The 27529-nt window shown below is 39.1% G+C and overlaps 1 protein-coding gene across 1 annotated transcript; it reads right to left on the bottom strand.

Annotated features, from left to right (window-relative positions):
• Positions 1-367: 367 nt before the first annotated feature.
• Positions 368-26960, bottom strand: pak6b (p21 protein (Cdc42/Rac)-activated kinase 6b). Its single transcript, XM_067418340.1, is given in 9 exon segments — positions 368-1957; positions 2804-2938; positions 5544-5669; positions 9451-9577; positions 14321-14454; positions 15086-15568; positions 19590-20159; positions 26681-26899; positions 26901-26960. Coding segments are annotated over 9 exon segments (2022 nt in total). The 3' UTR covers positions 368-1789.
• Between the last annotated feature and the right edge of the window lie 569 nt (positions 26961-27529).

Genomic DNA, 27529 nt, shown 5'->3' with positions numbered 1-27529 from the left:
CCCTGTGGTCGAAACACAGCCGAACTCAGCCCCGCCCCCAGCTGAACTCAGCCCCGCCCACAACATCTGAGCTCACGCAGTTCGGTCTGGACTACTCCATAGAGGAGTAATTATGCAGAACAGAAACTGACCAATGAGATCATCAGGGCGGGCTTTAGCCGATGACGGACAGATGATCAACAGAAACTGACCAATGAGATCATCAGGGCGGGCTTTAGCCGATGACGGACAGATGATCAACAGAAACTGACCAATGAGATCATCAGGGCGGGCTTTAGCCGATGATGGACAGATGATCAACAGTAACTGACCAATGAGATCATCAGGGCGGGCTTTAGCCGATGACGGACAGATGATCAACAGAAACTGACCAATGAGATCATCAGGGCGGGATTTAGCTGATGATGGACAGATGATCAACAGAAACTGACCAATGAGATCATCAGGGCGGGCTTTAGCCGATGACGGACAGATGATCAACAGAAACTGACCAATGAGATCATCAGGGCGGGCTTTAGCCGATGATGGACAGATGATCAACAGAAACTGACCAATGAGATCATCAGGGCGGGCTTTAGCCGATGATGGACAGATGATCAACAGAAACTGACCAATGAGATCATCAGGGCGGGCTTTAGCTGATGATGGACAGATGATCAACAGAAACTGACCAATGAGATCATGAGGGCGGGCTTTAGCCGATGACGGACAGATGATCAACAGAAACTGACCAATGAGATCATCAGGGCGGGCTTTAGCTGATGATGGACAGATGATCGACAGAAACTGACCAATGAGATCATCAGGGCGGGCTTTAGCCGATGACGGACAGATGATCAACAGAAACTGACCAATGAGATCATCAGGGCGGGCTTTAGCCAATGACGGACAGATGATCAACAGTAGCGTAATCATCTCGTCATCAAAGGCTCTTGGGTTGAGTTTGCTCTAATCCTAAACGGAGAGCTTGTTCGTATCTGCATCACCTTCACTATTTCTCTCAGTAATGATGATCGTGTTGGGAAGTTCTCTGTGTGTCCTTAAATTCTGTTTTTACAACACCGGCAAAGATCGTTTACACTCGTCTTTTTCTTCTAACGTTACTTATTCCAGCGCGCAGCGTGCAGACAGGGTTGGCAAGTCTTTACAGCAAAACCCGCCAACTACTAGCCCAAAACAAGCCCAATAGCTTCTCGGGGGGTTCTCCGGAAAGAAATGGCGTTTGGGGGCAAGTGTGTTATTTTGGCATAGTCGCTGCTAAAATTGTTATTCCTGGGTCTATATATCCCATAATTGAGGTCGCTTCAACCCGGGGGAAAAACGCAGACTTGGCAACACAGTGCAGTTGAGTTCTGTTGACATTTGACAACTAACGTTATGCGTCGCTCCGCTGCTCTGATTGGTTGTTGGTCCGTCCAATCGAGGTCTTTCCTGGTTGGGTTGAAACACGCCCCATAATCACAGCCCAATGGAGCATCAGACTCATATTCTGACTAGAGCTGAGGATGACCACAGCAGGCTACCCAAAGTTCCTGGGGAAAGTTCCCGTGTTTGAAACACAGCTTTTGGCCTGATTTAGTTTGAAATGGAGTCACACTAGTCAATCCTCACAGGCTCCTTTTCATCCGCATTAAGTTCAATATGGCGTCCAACCTGATTAAGGTCCATTGTGATGGAATAAAGTGCAATTTGTAGTGAAGCTCAATAAACGCTGCATGTTGTGTTTGGGCTGAACTGACGCTCTGGGCATGTAAATGTTCAGGAAACAGTGTGTGTGTGTGTGTGTGTGTCAGCAGCGGGACATGCGTTTGCGGTATTGCTCCACCAGGGGGACCAGACAGCGAGGAGAAGTGCTCTGAAGCAGGAACGGATGCTGAAGGAGATCGGCGGCGCTCGCTCTCCGCTCGGGGTCGCAGGTCAACATCGAGTCCAAAAAGTCCCTCAGGACAGGAGAGATCTGCTCAATTAGAGCACATGAACATCCCATAATTAACACACATCACTATGAAAATAATGACAGAACATGGCACTTCTAAATGCAAACTTTGATTCTTTTATTTTAAGGGTTAGTTAACCCCAAAACTAAAATTCTGTCATTAATTCCTCCACCCATAAAGGCACTAAAGACGTCGTTACAAAGCCCATCTCACTACAGCGGCTCTACAATCATTGATGAAGAGGCCAGAATAGAGTTAGTGCGCAAAAAACACTAAATAACGACTTATATAGTGATGGCCGATCTCACGATCCGAATCATGAATCGATTCACTGACTCATAACGGTTCGAATCTTTGTTCTGAAATCGGCCATCACTATATAAGTCGTTATTTAGTGTTTTTGCGCACTAACTCTATTCTGGCCTCTTCATCAATGATTGTAGAGCCGCTGTAGTGAGATGGGCTTTGTAACGACGTCTTTAGTGCCTTTATGGGTCTTGAGAGAGGAAATGACATTGGTGTCAATGAAGGCCTTTCTGAGCCATCGGATTTCAACACTAATATCTTCATCTGTGTGTGAAGATGAGCGGAGGTCTGACGGCTGTCAGTGCTAAAGCATTTATTATTCTTAATTTGAACATTTACTAATACATTATAGTTGCATTTGTTGATATTATTTAATGGGCCTGATGGAAAAAAATATTGAATAATTATTAATAAATGAATGATTTATTGGGGATTAATAAAGACTGTAATAAATGAACTGCTTGATGTTAGATGATGCGTTATGAGACCTTAATGTAATTGGTACCACGATCTGTAATGTGTTTAGTGGGTGTGTATAATAACAGCATGTTCTGGTTCACCTTGCTGGCGTTCCTGGCGGTCGGCGCCGGCTCGTCCCGCAGTCTCTTCATCGCTGCGATCGGCGTCTCGCTGAAATACGGAGGCTCTCCATCAACCATCTCCACCACCATGATCCCCAGAGACCACACATCCACCTACAAACACCAGACAACATCACATGACCACTCCAGAGGAGATCACATGACCACTCCAGAGGAGATCACATGACCATTCCAGAGGAGATCAAATGACCACTCCAGAGGAGATCACATGACCACTCCAGAGGAGATCACATGACCACTCCAGAGGAGATCACATGACCATTCCAGAGGAGATCACATGACCACTCCAGAGGAGATCACACGACCACTCCAGAGGAGATCACATGACCACTCCAGAGGAGATCACATGACCACTCCAGAGGAGATCACATGACCATTCCAGAGGAGACCACAATCCCGTCAACTCATATCCTACATCATTTATATATACACACACACACACACACACACACACACACACACACACACACACACACACACACACACACACACACACACACACACACACACACACACACACACACACACACACACACACACACACACACACACACACACCTCTTTTCTAATATTCCTAATAAAACATGAACAAAATGAGGTTTATTGAAGTTATTTTTGACTGTTCTAGGATGGAAAATCCCCCACATTCCCAGGTTTCTACAGGAAAACACCCGACCACATTAGCAACGTATCTGAAATATTTAATATGACACAGCAGATGTGTAAGTTATGCATTTCCTGACACATGGAATGTGTGTTTGTCAGTGTTATGTCATTGATCTCTACAGGTTATTAAAAACATCTTACACTCAGGGCTGGACTGGTGGGCCGACGCACTTTGGGGCCGGTAGTGTTTTTAAAAAAATATTATTATTATTTTTTATTTTATTTTTTTGTGCCACTGACAACATGCAGCGCAGCGGCCCATTGGTTTGTCTTCTGAATTGACAAGCCGAAGCGAGAGAGACCTCCCCTCCATATTAGGCGCTCTTTTTCTATTTATTTATTTCTTAGTATTTGAGCGCATGGAACTACAAAGGCAAATATCCGCGCAGTGCAGCCGCTGACGAACGTACGCTGCGTTTAAATGCTGCTCTATACGGCACTTTGACTCCGGATACAATTGTATGATAATTGTGGAAAACGGGAACACACACACGTTTCACTTTAGCAGAACCACAATTTACATTGCTGCTAACAGCGAAGAAATATGGTGTTTTGGAAGAAACATTTATTTAAAAATTTGCTATATTAGGCCTACTTAAATTAATATTGCAGAATATAAATCATTTTTATAGAGGCTGTTTTCGTATTTTCTACAGGTGTTTAAAAAAATTTTTAACTTACAAATATAATAGTTTATTATATATGTTTTATATATTTTAGAAACTATATAGCCATATAATGAGGAGCATGGTTTGTACAGTCTGTGTTTTTTACCCGGTGACCACCATGATCTTACATTTAAATGAAACTGGCCTACAGTTAAACTACAGTCTATAAAACAGCTTTAAGTCTAGATCCCATGAATTAAGGACAAAGCTTTTTTTTCCTCTTTAAAAGTTTTATTAACTTTTTTTAATAGATTTAATGAAATGTAATAGCCTCATGAAAGATAGATATCAGTGTCTTACTTAAATTATGTTAACTCTTGAAAAATATGATTGTTCAACCCAAAAATATGATCATTTACTCACCCTAATGTCATTCCAAACCTAAATGAATTTATTTCTGTGTAGCATAAAATAAAATGATTTGAGTCTGTTTTTTGTTGATACAATATTCAAATGGTAGTCTAACCAAAATGGCTGGGTTGCCAACATTCTTCAAAACATCTTATTTTGTGTTTCACAGAAGTCATGCAGGTTTGAAACGACACGAGAGTGAGTAAATGATGACAGCATTTAAAAGAAGTACATTTACTTTACTGCATCAGTGCTCAAAATCATCAGTGCTTTACTGCCAAGGGCATTTCTGTGTGACAAAAAAGCAATATTAAGTTTATCTGCATTTGCAGCAAGTTGGATAATATCTATAATTATTTGTCCTTGTCCTAGTTTTATTTATATACTCCAATATAAGGCCCCAACCCCAGTAAAAACATTCACGGGGAACTCATGGGCCGGATGTGCTGGGTATGCCAGAGACGAATTTTAGCCGCAGTCCAGCCGTGCTTACACTTAATAACAAGGTTTCATATAACACACGTTAACCACATTAATTCATCTCAGTTAATGTTTACATTTACTGATGCATTTTTAAAATCCAAACTTGTATTTGTTCACATTAGTTAATGCACAAACATTGAACAATTATATCTTAACCAAAATACTCACAAAGAATACATTGTTTAATAAATATATTGTTCTATTACTTTATATTATACAATACACCAGGAATGTGTACAAGGTTTTTTTTTAAAGTAAAGTTAAGTTTAAGTAAAGTTTTTCAAGTCTTTTAAGTAAAATAAAGAAAGAGTATTACAATAAGAACATTTTCTTCATAACCGTTTTCTGTTCCTGTCGCCTAAGAATAGAAGAGCAAAAAAAACGAACCGAACCGAAAACCGTGGTTAAAAACCGAGATGCGTATTGAACCGTGGACTAACTGTATTGTTGCATCCCTAATATATATATATATATATAAATAAAAGATGAAATATAATACATTGTAAATGTTTTGGATGGAGTTTGCTGACCTCAGTGCCGTACGGCGTCTTGGAGACGACCTCAGGGGCCATCCAGTACGGCGTTCCCACTAAAGACTTCCTCTTGGGAATATCTTTGCTGATCTGAGCGCAGAAGCCGAAGTCCGACAGTTTGACCTGTAAAACAATGAGAACGGGCAACACACGATGCCTTGAACATTACCGGAGTACAATTTACACAAAAGCATAATTTCAGTCTTTAAATTTTATATTTAATTCAGTGTGTTCAGGCCCTTTTTACACCTGATATTAAGATCAGTGTTGGTTGATCAACACTGACAAAGTTTAAAGAGTTCATGAATTGATTTTTGACATAGAGGTCACTGTACTATAAGAAGTTTCTGCAAGTTTCAGAACTCAAAACGTCCTTTTTATTGAAGCCAAGCTCAGAAAACAACTCGTTTCGGATTGTGTCGCATTATGACATCATAGTGCGACGCCCACTTCTACACGTCACCTCTTTAGCTCCGCCCACAGAGTCACACATGTAGCAGAAAATACTAGAGCGACGCAAACAGGATTACTCCAGCAATAAAACCACAGAGATGATTTTCAAGTGTGTATTTGGATTTGCGAACAAATGATAAAGCACACTTGCAACATAATATATGCCAACACCAATGCTAGCAGCTATGTTAATCCATGCTAACAACAAACTCAACTAGCAAAATGTTAAATCATGCTAGCAACATATGCTAAAACATGTTAGTAACATGGTAATTCATGCTACAACATGGTAATTCATGCTAACAACATGCTAGCAACATGTTTAAAAATGCTATTTTTGCTAACAATATGTTAAATAATGCTAGTGAAATGCTAATTCATGGTAGTAGTGTGTTAAAACATGTTAGCAAAATGGAAAACAGGGACACAAGTCGGCAGCTCTAATTTCGAGCAAAATGAGAAAGTAGCGTATATTTTTTTTCAAATTGTGATTTTCACTTTTTTGCTGAATCTGTTAGTTGAAATCACGAAGAAGCCTCGCCCTGTGTAGTTAGCAGTATTGGTATTTTTTAAAAGCGTACATTTTGAGGTTGAAATCGCCTTGTTTTGTCTGTGTGTATTTCTATAGTGGCTTTTGTTATTGCCCCGCCCTCCAAGGTACGCGTGGCTAATTATTTATGCAGCGCTCTGGCCGGCGAAAGCGGCATACTAAGACTGAATAATATCCCTAACCTAAAACTGAACGAAGATGAAGAAGAGGGAGGAAGATGACAGTGTAGGTGTAAGGCGCAGGTCATCAAGTTGAAGCAAATCGATCAGAGGTTCGAATCCGCCTTTTGCCACACTATCTCTGCTCCCTTTTCTCATCACATCTCAGATCGGAAAGGCATTTCTTTTTAATAAGAATTGAGAATATATTAGAAAAGTGGAAATAAAGCATATAACGTGTTTAATAATAAGTGGTAAAAGGCAGATTCAAACCTCTGATCGATTTGCATCAAAACTTGCCCCTTACCCCTACTTTATAGCCATGGTTACATATTTTACCCATTCCTCTGTCTTTATCCCTGTCAAACAGACGCACAGTACAGCCACTAAGAAGACCCCGGTAAACAGAAAGTGTGCACGAACGACTTATTTCATTGGAGGCAACGAGAGCTGCAAGAATACTTTTCTGTTTCTTATGGGGTGTGTTTCCATAAACACCAAAGTTTGTCGTTTTGTGTTCATTCTAAGAACACACACACGTTATCTCATGTTTAGACCTTGTTCTTAACTGGCGTTTTAATTGTAATCGTTAGCAGGGCCGGCTCTAGCTCTTTGGTTGCCCTAGGCGAGATGGAGCTTTGCCCCACCATCCCACTCACTTTTATCGTCTCTAATTCAGCACATGTCTGTTTACCTAGGCCTACCCCTAACCGAGAAGCACTTATTATTAAACACGTTAGACGCTTTATTTTCACTTTTCTAATATTATCTCACTTTTTATTGAAAATAAATGCCTTTCCGATCTGAGATGTGATGGGAAAAGGGAGTAGAGAGAGTGTGGCAAAAGGCGGATTCGAACCTCTGATCGAGTTGCGTCAAAACTTAAAGCTCCACTGTGTGATATTTTCCCCCATCTAGCGGTGTAAAGGTTTATGACCATCCAGTGAATATTAGTTTCTGTTCCTCTCAATTCTGATTTCGTTTTAACTCCTACGGTGGCTGATTTAGTCCAAGATTAACACTGCAATCCCCCTCTTCACATTCGACACGGTGCCATCGAGTGTTAAAACGCGAAAGGCGAAGCTTGAATTTACGGGTATGTCCCTCTTTGGCTACTGTACTTTCAAGATGGAGGAGCAACATGGCGACCGGCATTCGAACCCCTCACCCGTATGTGTTTTCAACGGCATATTATAAACTTACCAGAATACTTTATTACGTGAAAGAAGTAAATATACATTAATGAGCACATATATTTTTGAAAGAACTAAGTGTTTTTAGCTAAGAATAAACTAAAAAAGTTACACAGTGTAGCTTTAATGACATGTGTCTTACCGCTACACTATAGCCACTGTAGAGAATCTGGCTGTTTTCCTAATTTTGTCTAGCCCAATCAATCTTTAAGTAAACCACAGCATATTTGTTTTTAATGTAAATAATATGGCATCTATCGTTACAGTAAAAAAAAAAAAACACCAGAGGCCCCACTTTTTATTTGCTTCCGACGCCCATGTAGATTGCATACTGTTCATAACCAACATGCATACGTTATCCATATTTATAATGAACTGGACTTTTGATATTTAAATGACATCCATGTAGGTTATTGATTATTGTCAGTGAAGTTATGTTTGCAATACGTAATAATACGTAGAAAACTAGCAAGTGATAGCTTACTGACAATATTAATAACATTAATATTAGTTGATAATATTGATAATACTAAGTATATTTATTTGGTTTGACAACTTATTGGCTGAGATAAGAAGACTAACCTCTATACTGGGCTTTCTTTTGATCTTCTTCCTTCCTCTCTTTCCGTCCCTGTGCATCCGCGGGTTTAGACGCCTCATTTTTGATGAAAGCGCAAGATGAGCACTTGCTTGACCTAACGCCAATCAATAATCACCATCAATTCAATAATTCTAACATAATTCTCACCATCTAATAATCAGGTTGATAAGTAATTAAACGTGTGGCTGAGGGGGTGCCCTATGATGATCATGTTTAATAGACATTATGTTGTATTTCGCTTGTTCCGATTCTTTGCTTAATGGGAAGTGATGGGCGGCACTAGAGCGCGCTCGCGCCCCGAACACAATTGTCGCCCTAGGCAACCGCCTAGCTCGCCTATAGCAAACGCCGGCCCTGATCATTAGCATCGTATCACTTGCCAAAACCCCCATTACTATAATGGGCTTTTAGATGCCAATGTTTAGCATTTGCTACCCTTTATTATTAAAAGTATGCAGTCCGATTTTTCCCGTTGCGTCTGTCGTTGCTATGCAACCATGCAGCTTTGCAGGGGGTGTGGCTTATCTAAATGAGATGTAAATGAGCCCTATTGTCACTCCCAGCAGGTGAGAACAGCAAAACTTTAGAGGCTGTTTTCTCTCGTTTAAACTTTTCTAAAGGCCTACTTTCAACTTCTTCAAATATGATCAGATTTCCATGTGTTACACATCGTTGACTACAGGGAGACTACACTTTCAGAATCTGTGAATAACTCAAAATGCCCCAGAACCGACTTGTGTCCCTACTTTCCGTGATCGGTCACATATGTAATACGTTTCTGTATAACAAGATATTTTGTGAGAGGGTCAAAAACCTTGCTAAAAATCTTAATAAATTATAAGTGGACTGCAAAGTAAAAATGCAGTTCATGAGCCCTTTAAATCCGGTCTGGCTAGTCTGTTAACTATTGACAGCAGTAACATTCAGAGGATTGTGTAGTCAGTCTCACCCTGCCATCCAGTGTCAGTAAGATGGAGTCACTCTTGATGTCTCTGTGAATGACGCCCTGAGCGTGAAGATAACACAGCGCCTGCAGGACGGACTCACACACCGTCGCAATCTGCTCCTCTGTTAGTCTAAACACACACACACATACGGTTTCCACAAAATTATGAGAATAATCAGACATGTTCCTTAAAGGGTGACTTCAGGGATTTAGCATTAAGCTTTGTATTTAAACTGGGTCATTAATGTAGTAGAAATGTGAAATTATTTTGATATTTGGTGCCTTCTAGACTGAGAAAAGACATAAAAATGTATTTTTATCTCATGTGGATGAAAGACAAAAATTCCCAGAATGCATTGCTTCACTGCCCTACGAGGCCACTCCCACAGCCACCGCTACGGGATCACTTTCCCACCGCGTTCATCTTCATAAAATCAGTTCAGTTAGAGAACAGACACTACAATTAAAAGCTGAAGGTGTGTGTTCAATATAATGTGAGCCGAGTGAGAAACACGACACAAACGTTGAAACACTTACTTTGCTCCGCTCCTTTACATGAATGCCTGAGGCTGAGCCGAGCCTGAGATCGCACTGTGAGTGCGATCTCACCCCTCATGGACCGGTTGAAAACGTAGAAATAGCTCCTCTACTGGCAATAGTCTAGCCTGCCATGGTCATCCTCAGCTCTAGTCAGAATATGAGCTGATGCTCCATTGGGCTGTGATTATGGGGCGTGTTTCAACCCAACCAGGAAAGACCTCGATTGGACAGACCTACAGCCAATCAGAGCAGCGGAGCGACGCATAACGTTAGTTGTCAAATGTCAACAGAACTCAACTGCACTGTGTTGCCAAGTCCGCATTTTTTCCCGCAGGTTGAAGCGACTATTATGTGATATATAGACCCATGAGTGCGAATTTTAGCAGCAACCTTGCCAAAATAACACACATTTTACCCCCCAAACGCCATTTTTTCCCCAGAGAACCCCCCGAGAAGCTATTATTTAGGGCTAGTAGTTGGCGAGCTTTGTTGTAAAACTTGGCAACCCTGTCTGCACGCGCGCTGGAATAAACAATCTTAGCCCGTGTTGTAAAAAAATGAAAGAATTTAATGATACACAGAGTACTTACCCAACACGATCATCATTTCAGAGAGAAATAGTGAAGGTGATGCAGATACGAACAAGCTCTCCGTTTAGGATTAGAGCAAATATAATCTAAGCTCCTTTGATGACGAGATGATTACGGTACTGTTGATCATCTGTCCGTCATCGTCTAAAGCCCGCCCTGATGATCGCATTGGTCAGTTTCTGTTGATCATCTGTCCGTCATCGTCTAAAGCCCGCCCTGATGATCTCATTGGTCAGTTACTGTTGATCATCTGTCCGTCATCGTCTAAAGCCCGCCCTGATGATCTCATTGGTCAGTTTCTGTTGATCATCTGTCCGTCATCGGCTAAAGCCCGCCCTGATGATCTCATTGGTCAGTTACTGTTGATCATCTGTCCGTCATCGGCTAAAGCCCGCCCTGATGATCTCATTGGTCAGTTTCTGTTGATCATCTGTCCGTCATCGGCTAAAGCCCGCCCTGATGATCTCATTGGTCAGTTACTGTTGATCATCTGTCCGTCATCGGCTAAAGCCCGCCCTGATGATGTCATTGGTCAGTTTCTGTTGATCATCTGTCCATCATCGGCTAAAGCCCGCCCTGATGATCTCATTGGTCAGTTTCTGTTTGGAAATAATTACTCCTCTATGGAGCGAGGCCAGACCGAACTGCCCGATCACCATCCGGATTTTTCCCAGAAATAAAATTTGTGTTAATTTTGTCAAACGAGACTAACGTTTGTCAGCTGCCTTTTTTTTAAATGACTAAGACGAGACGATGACGAGACTGCACCAATGTCCAAAAACGCTGACTAAGACTAAATTAACATGCACTCTTTTTCACAAAACTAAAATGTTTTGCATAAATAAAAACTAAGATAAAATCGCTCTTCATTTTTTCATCTATAATCGTCTCTACTTTTTCTCACGAGATTGAATATTCAGTTGTTATGCCTTCAAAATATTCCGAATGAGTTTGCGCTGCTTTTGCTGCCATCCTGTGGCTGCAACACGAAACTACATGGAGCAAGAAAACAGTTGCCAACCGTCACACATTTAGCGTGAGGCACACACTTTCAGGCTCTGTCTGACACTCTCACTCTGCCCAAGTAAATCTCACGGCAAATTTGTAAAGTTATAATGCGAAATTCAAACAATAAATAGCGTTTTGGCGCACTTAATGTGGCATAACAGTGAAAGCCAGAGCCGTTTAATAACAGATTTGCGACATGTTCACTATGCTCATGGAGCTCTTAATAGTTGCACATCAGTGAATCGACAACAGCTTCACTATACAGGTAAACATTACAGCATAGTGTGCATTGATTATTACATCAACCACATTTACAGTATAGTTTTGTTGAGAGCGATTGAGATGCAACATTGTTAAAATTAATGTTGGTGGTCAAATGTGACCATCCACCTTAACTATTTTTCAATTAAATATTCTATATTTTAGTTCAATAATATTTATTGAACATTTTGAGGAGATCTTTTGGTAGTAAAAACTATTTGTGCAATAATTATGGTCCATGAGCCGATCATTCGAATATACTCCCAGGTTTATACTGATACAAAGCCATGTGCTAAACCGCTGAAGAAACCCTTTAAGCATAAAATCTTCATCTGAGAATGATTAGTGAAGGATCATGTGACTCTGAAGACTGGAGTAATGATGATAAATTCAGCTTTGATCACAGGAATAAATCACACTTTACTATATATTCACACAGAGAACAGATGATCTACACTGGAGGAATATTTCACTGTTTTACTGTATTTTTAATCAAAGAAATGCAGTATTGGTGAGCAGAAGAGACTCTCAGAAACATAAAAACGCTTTTGAACGCCTCAGGATTATAATCTTGTCTAATGCATTGCATTTTCATATTGTGTTATCTCATCAATTCATATTCACATTGAATACTTGCATTATGTTTTCTAGATCTTACCAAAGCGTTTGATCGGGTTGATCATTATATTCTCTTAGATAAATTATATAATATTGGTCTCTCCGAACAGTCCATTTTATGGTTAAGTTCATATCTTCATTACAGACGTCAGTGTGTTAATGGTTCTTTCTCTCAGTTGGTGATAATGGATAAGGGTGTTCCTCAAGGTTCTTGTTTAGGCCCTCTTTTATTTTCAATTTGTATTAATGACCTCCCTCAAATTTGTGTTGATAGTCAAATTCTCCTGTATGCTGACGACAGTTATTTATTCTTCAAAACATGCTATTCATTTAATTCAATCCTCACTGCAGTTTGCTTTTAATATTATTCAAAGGTGGCTTTCGGATAACGGACTTATATTGAACAAAAGTAAATCATATAGTATGTTATTTTCCACTTGATCTGTCTGACATAACCAAGGTAATAGTCTATCGATTAAATTCTCAGATGGTTTACTTATGGAGCATGTTGAGAAATTTTAATAATTGCCTTTGGCTTGATTCCAGTCTCTCCTTCAGGCCTCATATCGACTCTATTGTGTGAAAAGTAAACTATAATTTAAGATTATTATATCGTTCAATTAATTGTTTTCCACCACTAATTAGATTAAGACTTGTAACTCAGCTCTTATGTCCTATTATTGATTATGCTGACTTTAGTTTATGAGTACAACAGAATCATGTTTGAAACCCTTAAATGTTGTCTATAACAGTCTCTGTCGATTTGTGTTGAGATGTCCGTTCCTAACCCATCATTGCTCTAAGTATCAACAATTGAATGTTTTATCTCCTAAGGCCAGACGACAGCTACACTGGTTTCGGTTTATTTATAAATGTATCTTTTTTAATTATCCTCTTTACTTGAAGCAATATCTAGTCCCATATAGGTCAACTTATGGCCGGAGACACCTTGATCATCTCTTTTTTTCTGTCCCAAATATATCAAAAGAAATTGGAAGACGCGCTTTCATATTCAAAGCCCCTTTGATTGGAATAGCTTACCCTGTTCCTTAAGGTCCATCTCTTCCTTTCCACTCTTTAAGACAGCTCTGTTAGCTTATTTACAATCATGTGATCATTGTAAATGTTTCCCTATATGAGATGTATTATATATGTTTTTTATTATTATTTTTATTTATTTATTTATACTTATTTTTTAAATTAATTAATTAATTATTATTATGTATACTTGGGTTATATGTATCTATCTGTTTGTCCTGGTGACTTTATCAAATACAGTGCTCTCAAATATGGTTCTCTCCTGTAATATTTTGTTTTTGAAATTACTTTATGCTGTTTATATGAATATGTTGTGGTCAGAGGGGGGACTGGTTGGGGTGGTTGATTGTGTGGAAGAGTTTTTTTATGTGTGAGTGTGCAATTGTCTGATATTATTTTGAGGACTCCCTCGAAAACGAGATGTTTCATCTCAAGGGGTTATCCTCTAATAAACTGAAACTGAATGTATTCCAAAACGTATTACACAAAAAGTGCAATCAGGGCTGACTTCTCCACAGGCGTTTAAGAGTGTGTGAGGAACATCATTAAAGAGCTTCTGCGCAAACGCTGTAAAAACAAACTCAACGGGCACTTTCCAAATTACTCTTTCCTTAGAGCAGACTTGAGTTAAGAGACTGTTTGGCAGAAGAGCTCCAGGACTGATCTTTAGGTGAGCATTTCTGCACTGTCTGAAGGACGTCACTGTGGACTTTCCGGCTGTTTTCTGCTCCGGCAGTAAAGCAACAGCACACACTCCTCAACAACACACATCGTGCAGGTGAGTTAAAAAACATGTAAAACTAGTTGATTATGATTACCTGGTTTCTGAGACGATGTTGGTTAGAGCGCCGCCCTGCAGGTACTCCATGATGACCCACAGCTCTTCACCCACCAGGGCACTCTTGTACATCTCCACCACATTTTTATGACTGTAGTCCCGCATGATAACCACCTGGGAGAAATGACATACAGAAATCATTTTTACGGTTACATTATTTATTTATATTTTTTTTTACAAATTTGTATATATATATATATATATATATATATATATATATATATATATATATATATATATATATATATAATTTAGTGTAAAAATTATATACATAATTGTTATATATAAGATTATATATAATAACTTCTTTTAAATGTACATTTATACATGTTAAAAAGTGTAATAATTTACTAGTGTAACTTTTTTTAAATGACAATTACATATATATATTTTTAAAATGTTTAACATATATACACATTTTTATCATTTTCAACAATTATGTGTGAAATTTATATATATATATATATATAATATATATATATATATATATATATATATATATATATATATATATATATATATATATATATATATATATATATATATACATGTCTAGAATACATTTATTTTTTGAATATATGAAATCTTATACAATATAATTGTATTTATTTATAAAACAATTTCCAAATGGCTTAATCCCTTTAGATTTGTTTTAAAAGTTAAAGAAAAGTTTTCATTGTTTAACTTCTCATTAAGTTTTGTTTTACTGAAAAGTGTCCCATTATGGAACTGAAATGGCTCATACTTCATTGAAGAGCAGTTCCCTCCGCTGCTGCTTCCTCAGGTCCATCATCTTCACCGCAACCTGCCGTCCGCTGTGCTTCTCCCGCGCGATGCAAACCACACCCGTCGAGCCTTCTCCGATCTTCACAAAGCTCTCCAGATAAGAGCGAGGGTCCCCTTTATCCACAACCATCTGCAGCGCGGCTTTGAACTGCTCGTGTGTGACTTTGGGCTGCTCCGGGACACTGGAGGTTTTCTGGGATGGTCTCAGACAGGGTGAAGAGGCTCCGGCGGGACTCTCGGATGAGCCTGTTGGTGCAGGCCTGGGCTGGGATGGGCTGTCCTGGGTCGGGGGCACTGAGGCTGGAGTCCCGGAGGTTTTGATGGCAGGAATGCTGTCATTGGAGGAGCGGCGTGTGGTTTGGAGGGGGATTAGTCCATGCCCTGGTTTTGGACTACTGGTGCCGTTGGGTTTGCAAATGGCTGCGTAGGTCGGTGAATTCACCTGTGTTTAAAGATAAATATGATGTCTGTTGAGTTCATCAGAGAAAACTAAGAAGCTGCTAAATACACTGGAAGAATACTGAAGGAATAGTTTTGGTCTAAAACAAGCTTTATCAACAACATCTGGGCAGTATCGTTATCGTTAAACTATTTCTGTAAATTCATCTCTCGGCGTGTTTCGCATGGTATGATCCACTGTTGATGTGTTTGGTTTTAGTGGAATAGATCTGCTGTTCCTATTGCTGCTGCTGATTATTGCTGCTGCTGATTATTGCTGCTGCTGATTATTGCTGCTGCTGATGATTATTGCTGCTGCTGATGATGATTATTGCTGCTGCTGCTGCTGATTATTGCTGCTGCTGCTGATTATTGCTGCTGCTGCTGCTGATTATTGCTGCTGCTGCTGCTGATTATTGCTGCTGCTGCTGCTGATTATTGCTGCTGCTGCTGATTATTGCTGCTGCTGCTGATTATTGCTGCTGCTGCTGATTATTGCTGCTGCTGCTGATGATTATTGCTGCTGCTGCTGATTATTGCTGCTGCTGATTATTGCTGCTGCTGCTGATTATTGCTGCTGCTGCTGATGATTATTGCTGCTGATGATTATTGCTGCTGCTGATGATGATTATTGCTGCTGCTGCTGCTGATTATTGCTGCTGATTATGATTATTACTGCTGCTGATTATTGCTGCTGCTGATTATTGCTGCTGCTGATTATTGCTGCTGCTGCTGATTATTGCTGCTGCTGATTATTGCTGCTGCTGCTGATTATTGCTGCTGCTGATGATGATTATTGCTGCTGCTGCTGATTATTGCTGCTGATTATGATTATTACTGCTGCTGATTATTGCTGCTGATTATGATTATTGCTGCTGATGATTATTGCTGCTGATGACAATTATTGTGGCTGCTAAAGACAATTATTGCTGCTGCTGACAATTATTTCTGCTGCTGATGATTATAACTGCTTTTAATTGATTATTGCTGCTGCTGCTGCTTATTGCTGCTGCTGATGATGATTATTGCTACTACTGATAATGATTATTGCTGCTGCTGCTGATGATTATTCCTAATGCTGATGATGATTATTGCTGCTGCTGATGATTATTGCTGCTGCTGATGATGATTATTGCTGCTGCTGATGATTATTGCTACTACTGATGATGATTATTGCTGCTGATGATTATTGCTGCTGCTGATGATGATTATTCTTAATGCTGATGATGATTATTGCTGCTGCTGATGATTATTATTGCTGCTGCTGATGATGATTATTGCTGCTGCTGATGATGATTATTGCTGCTGCTGATGATGATTATTGCTGCTGCTGATGATTATTGCTACTACTGATGATGATTATTGCTGCTGCTGATTATTGCTGCTGCTGATGATTATTATTCCTAATGCTGATGATGATTATTGCTGCTGCTGATGATTATTGCTGCTGCTGATGATGATTATTGCTGCTGCTGATGATGATTATTGCTGCTGCTGCTGCTGCTGATGACGATTATTGCTACTGCTGATGATGATTATTGCTGCTGCTGCTGATGATGATTATTGCTGCTGCTGATGATGATTATTGCTGCTGCTGATGATTATTATTCCTGCTGCTGCTGATGATTATAGCTACTACTGATGATGATTATTGCTGCTGCTGCTGCTGATGATTATTCCTAATGCTGATGATGATTATTCCTAATGCTGATGATGATTATTGCTGCTGCTGATGAAGATTATTGCTGCTGCTGATGATTATTGCTGCTGCTGATGATGATTATTGCTGCTGCTGATGAAGATTATTGCTGCTGCTGATGATTATTGCTGCTGCTGATGATGATTATTGCTGCTGCTGCTGCTGATTATTGCTGCTGCTGCTGATGATTATTGCTACTGCTGATGATGATTATTGCTGCTGCTGCTGATGATGATTATTGCTGCTGCTGATGATGATTATTGCTACTACTGATGATGATTATTGCTGCTGATGATGATTATTGCTGCTGCTGATGATTATTCCTAATTCTGATTATGATTATTGCTGCTGCTGATGATTATTGCTGCTGCTGATGATTATTGCTGCTGCTGATGATGATTATTGCTGCTGCTGATGATTATTCCTGCTGCTAATGATGATTATTGCTGCTGCTGATGATGATTATTGCTGCTGATGATGATGATGATTATTGCTGCTGCTGCAGATGATGATTATTGCTACTGCTGATGATGATTATTGCTACTACTGATGATGATTATTGCTGCTGCTGCTGCTGATTATTCCTAATGCTGATGATGATTATACCTAATGCTGATGATGATTATTGCTGCTGCTGATGATTATTCCTGCTGATGATTATTCCTGCTGCTAATGATGATTATTGCTGCTGCTGCTGATGATGATGATTATTGCTGCTGCTGAGGATGATGATTGCTGCAGCAGATGATGATTATTGCTACTGCTGATGATGATTATTGCTACTGCTGATGATGATTATTGCTACTTCTGCTGATAATTATAGCTGCTGCTGATTATTCCTAATGCTGATGATGATTATTGCTGCTGCTGATAATGATTATTGCTGCTGCTGATGATTATTGCTACTGCTGATGATGATTATTGCTACTTTTGAATATGATTATTGCTGCTGCTGCTGCTGATGATTATTCCTAATGCTGATGATGATTATTGCTGCTGCTGATAATGATTATTGCTGCTGCTGATGATGATAATTGCTACTACTGAATATGATTATTGCTGCTGCTGATTATTCCTAATGCTGATTATGATTATTGCTGCTGCTGATAATGATTATTGCTGCTGCTGATAATGATTATTGCTGCTGCTGATGATTATTGCTACTGCTGATGATGATTATTGCTACTACTGATGATGATTATTGCTGCTGCTGCTGATGATGATTATTCCTAATGCTGATGATGATTATTGCTGTTGGTGATAATGATTATTGCTACTGCTGATGATTATTCCTGCTGCTGCTGATGATTATTCCTGCTGCTAATGATGATTATTCCTGCTTTTAATTGATTATTGCTGCTTCTGCTGATTATTGCTGCTGCTGATGATTGCTGCTGCTAATGATGATTATTGCTACTGCTGATGATGATTATTGCTACTGTTGATGATGATTATTGCTACTGCTGATGATGATTATTGCTGCTGCTGCCAATGATGATTATTGCTACTGCTGATGATGATTATTGCTGCTGATGATTATTGCTGCTGCTGATGGTGATGATTATTGCTGCTGCTGATGATTATTGCTGCTGCTGCTGATTATTCCTGCTGCTGCTGATTATTGCTGCTGCTGCTGATGATTATTCTTGCTTCTGATGATTATTGCTGCTGCTGCACATGATTGCTGCTGCTGATGATGATTATTGCTGCTGCTGATTATTCCTGTTGGTTATTGCTGCTGCTTTTGTTATTGCTGCTGCTGTTATTATTGATGCTGCTGTTGTTGGTTTTTAATGCTGCTACTATTATTGCTTCTGCTGCTGGTTATTGCAGCTAAACAAAATAGCATGATGAATTACCCATAGCAGATCTATACAGGTGGAGCTGGGGAAGGTAGAGGGTGTCTGAAACTGCTCCAGAAACTGCTGACCAAGTATTTGAAGGTTGAACAGCAAGATATTGAGTGAGTAGCAAAGAGAAGTAATGTGATCTGCATAATTGTGCAGTTGTGTGTTACAGCGCTGTTTTAATTCTCCAGCACACAAAAAAGTGAGTTATATGAAGCGTAAAGCATCTAAATCTGCATTTTAGTTCATTACTGATAAAGCAAACTAAAGTTCAACTAAAGCAGCTGTAAAAAGACAATAGAGCTATTATTCAGCTCAATGTTGGTTCAGTTCAAAAATCTTTTTAAAGTTGCTTTACATTTATAACATTATGCGTTTCATAAGTGATGCCTTTTGCAACATTAACAATATTTCCCAGATGCTGTGAAACAATCTGTATTTTATTAGCGCTATATATGAATAAATGTAACTTGACACACCTTAAAGTTGTAGGTGGACTGCGGCCTCTTCTGCGTTTCCATCTTTGGCTGTTCTGAGATCAGTTTTGCTCCATCGTTTTTGCTGTATGGGCTGTAGAGACAAGACACAGGTCTCTGGGGGGATTTACCGTCCATTTTAGCGATGGTAAGACGTTCATGAACGGTCCTGGGTGAGAGTAGAATGTCCCGAGGCATGAGCATCGGTTGCTCCGTGAACATGGTCGCCTCGTGGATTGATTTGGATCTTGTCCGAGAGTCATTGGGGTCTAAAGTGAAGCTCTTCTTGAGATTAGACCGCGGACTTCCAATCTCACTCTGGAAATTTTTTGATTTGGCTTGCCAGTCCAAGACCGACTGATTGTTTCTTAGATTTGCCCCATTCAGCTCCTGATACTCATACATTTCTCCTTCGACTGACTCGCCCAGACGACCCAGAGACTGTGCTCTTTTCCGCAGAGACGGGCTGGTTCTCCTTAAGGAGTTTGAGCTGGTAACAGAGAGTTGGCTCATATGAGCGATCGCCGCAGAAATGTAGTCTTCGTGTCCGATGAAACTGCCCCGCACGATGTTCTGGAAGACAGAGTCAACACAACATCAAAAAATATTTACTTTACTCTTTCCCCACCAGTGTTTTAAACAAAAAAGTTGTCAGCCACCGCCAGGGTTTTTGTAGCCTGGATGCCAACCGAACTAAGCCCCGCCCACAATTTTTTTAAGTTGGGCGGTTCGGTCTGGCCTCGATCCATTGAGGAGTAATTATCTCCGAATAGAAACTGTTTGGACCAATGAGATCATCAGGGCGGGCTTTAGCCGATGACGGACAGATGATCAACAGTAACGTAATCATTACGTCATCAAAGGGGCTTAGATTATATTTGTTCGAATCCTAAACGGAGAGCTTGTTCGTATCTGCATCACCTTCACTATTTCTCTCAGAAATGATGATCATGTTGGGAAGTGCTCTGTGTATCATTAAATTCTTTCATTTTTTTACAACACCGGCTAAGATTGTTTATTCCAGCGCGTGCAGACAGGGTTGCCAAGTTTTTACAACAAAGCTCGCCAACTACTAGCCCTAAATGATAGCTTCTCGGGGGGTTCTCTGGGAAAAAATGGCGTTTGGGGGGTAAAATGTGTGTTATTTTGGCAAGGTTGCTGCTAAAATTCACACTCATGGGTCTATATATCACATAATAGTCGCTTCAACCCATGGAAAAAACGCGGACTTGGCAACACAGTGCAGTTGAGCTCTGTTGACATTTGACAACTAACGTTATGCGTCGCTCCGCTGCTCTGATTGGTTGTTGGTCTGTCCAATCGAGGTCTTTCCTGGTTGGGTTGAAACACGCCCCATAATCACAGCCCAATGGAGCATCAGCTCATATTCTGACTAGAGCTGAGGATGACCACGGCAGGCTAGGGTTTTTGACCATTTTCACCAAAATTGAATAGCCCATAGAATATTTTGTTTTATGAATATCTGAGTATGCAATATATCAAAAGGAAAGAGTTGACCCTCTTCTTTTAAACAAACAAACAAAAAAAACAGCTTCTTGCATTCCTTTTTTTTTTAATCAACGATTGAATATGGGTAAGTTTCATAAAAAAAGCAACATTTTGTACAAAAAGCTGAGAAAATCAGGTTGTTTGTGAAAGACTGACTCCAGATCAGAATCAGAGATGATCAAACACAGATGGAGGAGATATAGTCCATCAACAGTCCTGGTCCACATTTCATTCACTAACATTAGGCAGTTTTGATTTTTATGATGTTTAAAGGTCCCGTTCTTCGCGTGTTTTTGAAGCTGTGATTATGTTTACAGTGTGCATTATAACATGAGTTCATGTTTCGCATGTAAAAACAGTATTTTTCACACAGTTGACTTATCTGAAAACCGCTGCTTTCTCTGTCCTAAAAACGGCCTGATGATTTCCTTGTTCTATGAAGTCCCTCCTTCAGAAACACGTAACGAGTTCTGATTGGGACAGCGCTTCCCGCGCTGTGATTGGACAGCAGCTTAGCACACTTTGCCCGGAAAGGTCCCGCCTCTTACCATAACGGGGAGATGCAAGCGCTGAATGCGCGCTCTTCTCCACGTGTGAGAGCAACGAGACCACGCCCCCTATTTTGCATGTTCTTGTGGGCGGAGCTTTAGTCAACAAACAGTTCTAGTGACGTCATCACAGCAGGAAGTGCAGCGGTGTAGTCCAGACCGGCCGCTCGCTGTAGGCTTTGAAAGGGAACTTCTGTTAAATAAAATATCTCGCTTGGCATTGAACTTTGAGCTTTATAATTTTACAGGTATTATTTATGCTCTAACAGCAACATTACACACTAACTAAAGTTTAAAAGATGGGATCGCGAAGAACGGGACCTTTAATGTTGTTGATCACATCATTTTTTCATATGCATATGATTACATACGATCACTTGTTTTACTGCGTCTTCCTCCCGTATGTTTTGATCAGGAGATTCAGTACTCTCATTCAGAAGATGCGCAATAGCGCCCCCTAGCACCTGACAGTGAAAACCCGAAAAAATCAGTTTTTGGCCTGAAACGTTTTCTCACAAATAACGGAAAATGTTTGGTGGAGAAAGAGTTAAATATAATTAATAGTATTCAGTAATATTATAGATTTGACTGCACTGACTATCAGAGAAAAACTTGAACTGAATTGATCCGAATGACGAGGATGCTATTGTCTTTTTCGAATGAAAATTTGCTTGATTACTGAACTTTGCAATGCTATCGAACTGAACTGAATTGAATAATGAATCAACTGAATCAAATTTGTTTCAGAATTAATTAACGTTGCAATACTTACACTGTTATTGAACTGAATCAACATTATAGAGCTACTTTACAGCTCAAATTTTAATTCAGCTTAGAATATATCACATTGTGTGTCTCTGCCGACCTCTTGTGAAAAAATAATAATATAACATGATATTTCATGACTCTTGGTGGCCTTATAGCTCTATATGGAGTGGACGAGCTGTTCCGCTGGGTCCTAAAGGCAGTTTCTCTTCAGTATGCATTTAGAGACACATGTACACATTATAAAATAATTTTTTGGTAAAGGTGGTCAAATTGACCTACGAGGGAAGGATCTGTTACATTTTTATTTTTATTTTACCACCTTAACTCTTTGAATCCAGTCATTTTTTTTTGTGTATCAAATATGACAAAAGTCCTAGAGTCTCAGACCACTCCGGTGAACACTCGATTAAAAAAAATATATATATTCATATGTTCATATATAAAACTGAGGGAATAAACTATAATTTGTCGGGTGTCTTTTTAAAAAGAGACCAAAATTTCAGGATTTATGACCTCTCGAGAATGTTCCAACTAAAAACGTCATAAAAACGTTCCATGAATGATGTATAAGTAATGTTTTAGTGCTAACTCTGAGGATATTATTAAAAAGCAGATAACTTTGAAGGATTATTAACTTTGAGAGAGCGTTCTGTCATCGATCAGAGAAGAGCTGCATATACCGAGAGCAGATTACATTATAAAATGACCGCTTTATATGCACCGGTTCAGAACACCTCGTGCTTCACATTACAGCTGTTCGGGAAACTTCAGCCAGCGGGAACAACATGATGGCACTTCATAACTTAAAGGGTTAGTTCAGCCAAAAATGAAATGTCTGTCATTAACTCCTCTCCCTAATGTCGCTCCACACCCGTCAGACCTCCGTTCATCTTCACACACACTTTAAGATATTTTATATTTAGTCCAAGAGCGTATGCAAGTGTATGCACACTATACTGTCCATGTCCAGAAAGGGAATAAAAACATCATCACAGTAGTCCATATGAGACATCAGTGGGTTAATTAGAGTCTCTTGAAGCATCCAAAATACATTTGGGTCCAAAAATAACAAAAACTACGACTTTATTCCGCATTGGCTTCTCTTCCGGGTTTGTGTTCAATCCTCAAATAAAGATTCAAACGGTTGTGAATCAGTGAATCGATTCAAGATTCAAGATTCAAGATTCAAGAGTTTTATTTGTCACATACACAGTTATACAGAATACAACCGGCAGTGAAATGTAAACAGGTCCGCTCCATGGACAGCAAATTACAATTAACAAAAAAAGCACAATAAATTATAAAATAGGGATAGGATAAAATAGGAATAGGATAAGGTGCTATATATATATATACATATGTAGAATTATGAATAAATCAAGTAAAAGAAATAAGAGATGTGGAATAAAATAAGTGAGATAAAGTAAACTGGAGACTATAAAAATAAATACGTGGATAATAGAAGTGCAGGAGTGTAATGTGCAAACAGCATTATAATGAGTAGTTACATGAACACAAGAATAAAGTGCAGTGCAATATCTGTGTGTGAGTTTGTTAATACTGAGTGAGGTGAAGTCACATGTAGTTAAGTGACAGCGTTCAGGAGTCTGATGGCCTGTGGGAAGAAACTCCTCCTGAGTCTCTCAGTTTTGGCCATCAGGCTACGGAAGCGCTTACCAGAAGGCAGCCGGGTGAAGTGGGGGTTGGCCGGGTGATTAATGTCCTTGATGATTTTTGTAGCTCTGCCTCTGCATCATTCTACCCAAGGGGGTAATCTAGCGCTCGGAAAGCGTTCCACCCCTAGGGGCGGCCATTGCTAACCAAGCCATCACCTGCTGTTAGCATCCCATTGACTCCCATTCATTTTTGAGTCACTTTGACAGTGAATAACTTTACATCTGAGACGTTTAAAGACTCCATTTGTCCATTGTTTATTTCTAAAGAAACACAACAATTTATAAAAGGCTCCATTACCTTGTATCTTACACTATCGCCCCGCAGAAGCTGTTTTTGTAAAAATAGGCTAACGATTGCGTCATAACCAACGCGACCCTGTCGCACAGTTGAGAAATTACCGTATAGACCTGAGGAGACGCTCGCAGGCAATCTTTACAGTCTATGAGACAGTCGGGGGGACGTGGAGACATGTCCTGGAGACTAGTCTGATAAAGTCAAGGGGGAAGAATGGGGAGAAGCCCATAGTGAGCCAAAAGCAACGGGAGAAAATATTTAAACAACGGGATTCAGCTTTCGCTTTCCACAACTACTAGAAGACCTACAGCTGTCAGACAGGAGGCTCACGTCACATCTACTAGAAGACCTACAGCTGTCAGACAGGAGGCTCACGTCACATCTACGTCGTCAAGCTCAGTCTGAGCCGGCGCAGTTCGCTCCGCCATCAGGAAGTGAGTGCTCCTATACTGACATCACTTAACGCCGTAGAAGGCAATGGGATCCCTCTGTCCATTTCTTTTACTGTCTATGATTCTACCTGCAGCTCTGCTGAACTCACGTGACATTGGCGATCCGAATCATGAATCAATTCGCTGATTCATAACCGTTTGAATCTTTATTTGAGGATTGAACACAAACGCGGAAGAGAAGCCAATGCTGAATAAAGTCGTAGTTTTTGTTATTTTTGGACCCAAATCCAGTCTTTGAAGATTACAGTTGGCAGATATTTATATACATACATGCAATTCTTTATTTTTAGGGATTGTTTTTAAATAATTATAATCTATAAACTCCAGAATGGTCTTCATTAATGTTGTCATTACTATCATATTTTAGAGAATGATAGGTTTCCCCTCAAGAAAAGGATGCTGCTGTAATATTATTTGATTTTCAAACCATTACAACCACAACACATGGACACGAGAAACTAACATTTAAGATGACCCAGCTTCTGCTAAAGTAAATGTCATATAACAGCAGCGTCGAGCAGGTTTATCAGGTCATAATTGGTGTCACATTTGAATGGAGTCGCTGATATGTGAGAACTCTGGGGAAATGTAAGCGAGATGGAGGCTGTCCTGCTAACACAGAGACAAAACCTGTTTAACACACACCGCTGGACCGCACACATCCACCTCAAACACTTTCTCAGGGAACAGATTTAATGTTGAGAACAAAAGTAGGTGCTGTAAAGAATGCCATATTTCACCGTAAAATAAAAAAGACGATATACATTTAGCCTTTAATAAGGATTTGTAGATGCACTTTTCTGAAATGCATAACTTGGACACAGTCTCCTCTGATAACAAATCACTTTACATTGCGCTAGAATATCAATTGCATATTTTTTGACTGATATTTTTGCCTAATTGTAATAAAAATATCACTAAGTTTTCTATCTAATCTGTTCTTCAAGCATTCATTTTATACACAAATTTATTAATTTATATGTATAATTCAAACTACTTTTTAGCTTAATAAAGTAATATCAAATATAGATTTTTTGCCTGATATTTTTGCATAATTGTCATAAAATAATGTCATTAAGATTTGCAAAAAATGCAAAAAGTTCTTTAAGCAATTTATGTATTTTTGACTAATTGTCATAAATAAATAAATAAATAAAAGTTAAAAATAAAAATGTTTACAGTAATATATATATATATATATACATTGAAATGTTTGCAAAATAATATCAAATGTAATTTTTTGCCTGCTATTTTTGCATAATTGTCATAAATTAATGTCACTAAGATTTGCAAAAAATGCTAAAAAATATATATATAATTTTCTTTAAGCAATATATGTGTTTCGGACTAATCGTCATAAATATATAAATCTTAAAAATGGAAATGTTTACAGTGATACACATGCATTGAAATGTTATGCAAAATAATATCAAATGCAATTTTTTGCCTGATATTTTTGCATAATTGTCATACAATAATGTCACTAAGATTTGCAAAAAATGCTAAAAAATTCTATAATTTTATTTTATTATATTTGTATTTTTGACTAATTGTCATAAATAAACAAATAAATGTTAAAAATAGATATGGTAACAGTAATATGCAGTAAAATGTTATGCAAAATAAAATATTTTTGCATAATTTTCATAAAACTACTCTGCAAACAATGCAAAAAAAAAAATCTCTAAGCATTAATTGTATATACATTAACTATATATTATTTTTTAATTGTTGTATGTATGATTCACCGACTCTATTCAGTTTATCATGCAAATTATATGCATAGATGTCATTAGAAAATAGCTGTGATGCAAAAGCACATATTTGATCTGTTTTCCTGAGTTACCTTCTTTGGTTTGAGATGCACCTGCGTGATTCTGGACGGATCCACCACAGGTTTGGGTCTCTTGAGAGTTTCTATGACGCTTTGCCATTGGGGCGGCAGGCCCACAAAACAGCCCTGAACCGGGTCAAAGGACGTGTGGACCCTGTGCTGGAAGTTTTTGGGCGTGGAGATCTCCAGCCTCCTCTTCTTCTTCTTCCTCAGGAACATCCCGACGGCCTGCCGGGGAACAAAAGTCGGATCCATCGTGACACAACACGCTGAGTTTCTCCAGCAACGCCATTCAGTCGCTCTCACAGCATGCACTCTTTCTTTTACTGTCTAAGCATGCACTACATATAGAGACTGAGAGTATTTAGGCCACGCCCACAGCGGGGGGGGGGGGGGTCCAACACTCTCCATTGACTTTGTATTGCGTGAGGCGCCTCCTTATCATTTCTGACTTATTACAAAAAACAGAACAAGCTGATATGTGACAAAGTGTACACTGCAAAAAATGCTCTTCTTATTTAGTATTTGTTTCTTGTTTCCAGTCCAAAAATGAAAAAGTTCTTAAATCAAGATTAATTTACTAGATGAGTAAAACGACATAAGATATTTTAGTTTGTTTTCTGGGGAAAAATATCAAAAAGAAGAGAGTTTTTGCTTTAAAAAGGCAAAATGATCTGCCAATGGGGTGAGAAAAATAATCTTATTTCTGATCGGAAACAAGAAACAAGATTTTAATCAGAAATGAGATTATTTTTCTCACCCCATTGGCAGATCATTTTGCCTTTTTAAAGCAAAAACTCACTTCTTTTTTATCTTATTTTTAACATAACAAGGAAACAAATCTTATGTCGTTTTACTGAT

This window comes from Pseudorasbora parva, chromosome 15 (assembly GCF_024679245.1).
Source record: "Pseudorasbora parva isolate DD20220531a chromosome 15, ASM2467924v1, whole genome shotgun sequence".
NCBI lineage: Eukaryota > Metazoa > Chordata > Actinopteri > Cypriniformes > Gobionidae > Pseudorasbora > Pseudorasbora parva.
The sequence above is the reverse complement of the archived record's forward strand: the minus strand, read 5'-3'. Positions and strand labels throughout refer to the sequence as shown.